Genomic DNA, 6,000 nt, shown 5'->3' on the forward strand with positions numbered 1-6,000 from the left:
CCCAATATATAATTTATAAAGCAAATGTGTAATAAAGTAAAAAAGAGAAAGGAAAAAAAACCCACTCCAAATAAAGTGCTCGGTGCATAAATCCAGGATTTCTTAAAGGCACAGGAGCACTTTACAGGAGATTGCGGCATTCAGTTGTCCATATGTTCAGGACATCCTTGGTGGATCAAATATATGATATCAGTTTGTGGATTTACTGCTACAGGGCAGCTGTTCTGTGCAGAATCACGGAAAAAAATTGTAATCTTCACTTCCGGGTAGGGGAAGCTGCTTCTGCTATGATTGGTTACAGCAGAAGCTGGTCAGCGAGTGCTGGCCAATGAATGTTGGCCCGAACCCTCTGATTGTCGAGGAAAGAGTTGAGACCGAGCTCTGCATATGCAAAGCACGGAAAAAAATCCATCACAATATCACATCCCTCAGTAAAAACGCCACACATAATACACACAAACACTGGTTACGCACACAGTTAATCCTTTGATAATCCTAAATGTTTAACCTCTTCCCAGCCAGTGTCATTAGTACAGTGACAGTGCTTATTTTTAGCATATAATTTAGCATATTTTTAGTGTTAAACTGTCTATCGCAATATCGCAGTCCCGCTAAAAGGGGCTGATTGCAGCCATTACTAGTATAAAAGCAATAAATACATAAAATTGTGTTATATATTATTATTATTATTATTATTTTTTTAAATTGGCAGTCTTTTTTGTTTATAGTGCAAAAAAAAAAAAAAAAAGCAGGAGGTGATCAAATACCACCAAAAGTAAAAAAGCTCTATTTGTGGGGGGAAAAAAGGACATACATTAAATTTGTTTACAGCATTGTCTGCCCTCGCAATTGCTGTATCACAAAAAATGGCCTGGTCACGAAGGGAGGTAAATTTATCAGAGGGCAAGTGGTTATTATACATTTGCTTTAATAATTATTTATTGAGTTCTATTTCTTTTGTATGAGCGTGGTCTAGTTTTGAAATATTTTTTGTGTACATCTTTGGCTCTTTTTAGCTGGAAGACGTGTAGCTCTATTTTTTACACTTTTTACATTTATATAATAAATATAGAGGTGCAGCGCTTCAAGAAAAGTCCATATGGGTGGCTCAAGTAAGAGTCAGAGTAGGGAGTCCAAAGATACAAATCCCAAATCGGAGTGCCATAATAGATCCTCCACCAACAGTATTGCACACACTGACCCTTACCGTCAGGGATGGGCCACTAATTACATACCGTAGTTGTCAAATGCGCTTAGTATCGTTTGCCAAGGATCACACAACCACTGGTTGGTAACAATCCTCTCAGTGTAGGGAACTCCTCCACAACCGGATACCCAGGCACATAGGGATCAGAAATCAGCAGGAAGACTTCATAGTGTAGTATTTAAAACATCCTTATTTATCTAAATTAATTAAATCAATGACTGAAATACACTCACCAAATGACTGACATAATCTCACATGTACAGTATAACCCGGTATTATGTGATAGATAATATTGATTAAGTGATTTCTCACATTTTGTTTGCACTTTTATGTTTGCGTGGGTGTATATTATTATTTCTATAGGCTTTTTTACGTCTGTAACCGTGTTGGAGTGATTTGAACGTATTCCCTGGTGCCAGTTTCTGGGACAGGAAATTAATGCAATTCTCTCTAAAGGGTCCCAGACTCCCAAATATACAATAAAGCGTCGTACACATGATCAGTCCAATCCGATGAAAACGGACGGAAGGACCGTTTAATCAGTCCAAACCGAACGTGTGTAGGCCCCATCGAACGGTTGTCCTTCGGTCCAAAAAATGAGAACTTGCTTTAAAATTTGTCTGATGGACGCCTGACCGATAGGTCCAAACCGATGGTTAGTACGCAAAAGCATCGGTTCCAAACCCGCGCATGCTCAGAATCAAGTCGACGCATGCTTCAAAGCTTTGAACTTCTTTTTTCTCTGCACAGCGTTGTGTTTTACGTCACCATGTTGGACTCGATTGGTTTTTGAACTGATGGTGTGTAGGCACATCAGACCATCAGTCAACTTCATCGGTTAAACGATGAAGCGGACCTTCAGTCCGTTTTCATCAGTTTGGACTGATCGTGTGTACAGGGCCTAAGAGTATACTTTTTCTGTTTCAAATATTTTATTGAATTTTATAATTATCAACAAAATTCCATTAACAGAGCATATACAATAATATCATAGAAATAGATATTCTATTAAAGGGTCACATGTTATACTTACCTCCACTGTGCAGCTCGTTTTGCACAGAGTGTCCCCTAATCCTGTCTTCTGGGGTCCCTCGGCGGCTGTCTCGGCTCCTTCTCGCAAAAGCTTTCTACCTTCATGCGAGCGAGCTTGCATGGTGGAAAGCTTTTGCGAGCGCGCTCCCGTGATACAGAGGCGGGCATAGCCGCCGACTGTATCACTTGGCCCCGCTCCCCGGCGTGCCGTGTCATCAACTGTGATTGACAGCAGCGCCAGCCAATGGGTGCTCTGCTATCAATCCGTCCAGCCTAGCCAATCAACGGCCAGGCTGGGAACTGAAGACCATCACATGGACGCACACGGGACTTTGGAGGGGTCAGGTAAGTAAAACGGGGGTTCGGGGGGGCCGGTACCATCAGATGTTTTTTTACCTTAATGCATAGGATGCATTAAGGTGAAAAAACATTTACCTTTACAACCCCTTTAAGAGTGTACTTTTAATATAATACAGTGGGTTATAATACAGTGTGTTATAAACTGTGGGTTTATAAATGTTTAACACACTGTATTAATTTGTTTAGTTATATTGTTTTCTGGGTTATTTTTGCCCTCAGGTCCTGTACAGGTGCATGCTACTAGAAAAACCCTGACAAAGGTTTAACCACTTGACATCTCGTCCATAGTCATATGACTTCCACAGATGGGATCTCCCATCCTGGGTGGACGTCATATGCTTCCCGGCCGTCTAGGGGGCGCGCTCCTCCGGGCACCCGCGATTTCCCACAATCACGGCAGGACCATGGATCTGTGAGAGTAAACACACAGATCCACAGTCCTGTCAGGTGAGGAGGCCGATGTGTGTTCCCAGTACAGAGGAACACACATCGGTGTCCGTCCCCCCTTGTGAGTCCATTCCCCCTACAGTTAGAATCACTCACTAGGGAACATATTTAACCCCTTCAGCGCCCCCTAGTGTTAACCCCTTCCCTGCCAGTCACATTTAGACAGTAATTAGTGCAGTTTTATAGCACTGTTCGCTGTATAAATGTGAATGGTTCCAAAAATGTGTCAAAAGTGTCCGATGTGTCCGTCGCAATGTCATGGTCACAATAAAAATCGCAGATTGCTGCCATTACTAGTAAAACAAATAAAAATAAATAAAAATGCAATAAATGTATCCCCTATTTTTTAGCCGTTATAACTTTTGCGCAAACCAATCAATATACGCTTATTGCGATTTTTTAACCAAAAATATGTAGAAGAATACGTATCGGCCTAAACTGTGGAATTTTTTTTATATATAGATTTTTGGGGGATATTTATTATAGCAAAAAGTAAAAAATATTGTTTTTTTTCAAAATTGTCGCTCTATTTTTGTTGATAGCGCAAAAAATAAAAACCGCAGAGGTGATCAAATGCCACCAAAAGAAAGCTCTATTTGTGGGGAAAAAAGGACGTCAATTTTGTTTGAGAGCCACGACGTACGCAATTGTCAGTTAAAGCGACGCAGTGCCAAATCGCAAAAGTGCTCTGGTAAGGAAGGGGGTAAATTCTTCTCTGCCCACTCTATCAAAAGAGGCTTGGATATAATTCTACTTTAAAATAAAATTAGACAAAGAAGTCTAATGTCTGTTCTGGCACCCTTGAGCTCAGCTGGCAAATAACAGTGTTTGTATATGTGTATGGAATATATAGGAAGTTATAAAATATAATAAATGATTTGTATATATTGCATATATATGAACAAATAATGGTTAGATACAATAACAGTGGTGTTCTAGTGCTTACTAATGTATAATATTATAGCCATAATACAATTTACCTGGGTTTCATTTATATAATTTAATGATATGCAAATAAAATTATTTAGATATTTGTTTGGCCTCAGCTGTGTAATGTGCCTCTTTTTTCTCAATGCCCTCTGATTCTCTGCATTTCAACCTGCAAATATTTATAGAATCTATAGGATATTATAGTCTCGGGTTGTCCATGTCCTTAGTGGCAAGTTTGCTTCTGTTAAATGAAGATATTTTAGACCAGATGATGAGCAAGATTAATGATGCCCTTAGCTCCAGTCATGGCTTATGTTGTATGCAAGGTGTTCTGAGAATTTTAATTATCCAGCTGTCAATATGGTTAAAGGACATTAAAATCTAACCTCTACATTCTAAGCTGAAGAAAATGCTCTTAAAAGTGACTTTTATCCTGTCTATATTTATACCTTTATGTGTTTTTTTTTTTTTTTTTTTTAGGACATTCCAATCTTGTAGAGCAGAAAACTGCACAATGAAAGGTGGACTGCTTGTATTAGAGAAGGAAGAGAACAGTACAGAGGATGTTAAAGTGGAAATGCATACGTGGCTATATGTCCCAGGACAGACTACACCGTACAACGAAATGGCTCCCAAACCGGAGCTGATTGACATTACCAAATTCATCAGTGTCCAGATAGTTTTAATCTTAGCATACAGTTCCATCATTCTGCTGGGCGTGGTAGGTAACGCCCTTGTAATCTATGTTGTTTTTAAATTCAAAACCATGCGCACTGTCACAAACTACTTCATTGTCAACCTGGCTATGGCAGACCTAATGGTGAACACGCTATGTCTCCCATTCACATTGGTCTACACTCTCTTGGATGAGTGGAAGTTTGGAACTGTATTGTGCCATTTGGTGACCTACGCTCAAGGCCTGGCTGTTCAAGTATCTACGGTCACACTCATGGTGATTGCTCTTGACAGACATCGATGCATTGTATACCATCTAGAAAGCAAAATCTCTACAAAAATTTGCTTTATGATTATTGGCATCACGTGGGCTTGTAGTGCTGCACTCGCTAGTCCGTTGGCCATTTTTAAGGAATATTCCCTCATTGTTATTTCACAAGATTTTCAGATTCAAGTGTGCGCAGAAAGGTGGCCAGGAGGACATCTAAATTACAGCACTATTTACAGCATATCAATGTTGTTGATTCAGTATATTTTACCTTTAGCTATTATATCGTATGCCTATGTTAGAATATGGACTAAACTGAAGAACCATGTCAGCCCAGGGGGAGGAAATGATCATTATCACCAAAGAAGACGTAAGACAACCAAAATGTTGGTCACGGTGGTAGTAGTGTTTGCCGTATGCTGGCTGCCATTCCATGCCTTTCAACTTGCAAGTGACATTGACAGCAAAGTCTTGGACTTAAATGAATACAAACTCATTTATACAATATTTCATGTGATTGCCATGTGTTCTACGTTTGCCAACCCAATCCTTTATGGGTGGATGAACAACAATTATAGAACAGCTTTCCTTACAGCTTTCAAATGTGAGCAGAGGATGGATTCTATACACCCTGAGGTTTCCGTAGCCTTTCAAGCCAAGAAGAAGCAGTTACAAGTCAAAGAGATTAATGGTCCGATTTTCAATGATCAGACTACACAGCCAACCAATGTATAGTGCTACAGCGGACTAATGCAAAAACTTTTATTAAGAAACCATGGCATTTAACCTAAGGACTAAAGCGAAATCTTCTAAAGGTGTAAAATTCAAAGTCAGTGACATTAGTTGTAAGAGAAACTATTGATGAAATACAAACACAGGCTTGTGCTGTTTCTTTACACAAAAGTCTTTGAGGAATGGTACATTTTAGAAAGAACAATGACTGCGTGGCTTTAATTCTAAAACGTTTTAAAAGCCAAAATCCGAAAACAGGAATTTCATACCCAAATGACCTTTATATTGTGCCTCTAAAATGCAGCAATGCTTATCAAATGGATAACTTTAGTAACAGGCATACCGGGGA

The 6,000-nt window shown here is 39.5% G+C and overlaps 1 protein-coding gene across 1 annotated transcript in view; it reads left to right on the plus strand.

The window, feature by feature from the left end:
• The window catches only part of NPY2R (neuropeptide Y receptor Y2), a 113,775-nt gene extending 107,994 nt beyond the window's left edge, over positions 1 to 5,781 (plus strand). The window contains exon 4 of the mRNA XM_040350621.1: positions 4,457 to 5,781. Coding sequence (XP_040206555.1) covers positions 4,457 to 5,654 — 1,198 coding nt within the window. The 3' untranslated portion in view covers positions 5,655 to 5,781. The remainder of the gene's footprint in view (positions 1 to 4,456) is intronic.
• Positions 5,782 to 6,000: the final 219 nt, after the last annotated feature.

Source organism: Rana temporaria, chromosome 1 (genome assembly GCF_905171775.1).
Source record: "Rana temporaria chromosome 1, aRanTem1.1, whole genome shotgun sequence".
NCBI lineage: Eukaryota > Metazoa > Chordata > Amphibia > Anura > Ranidae > Rana > Rana temporaria.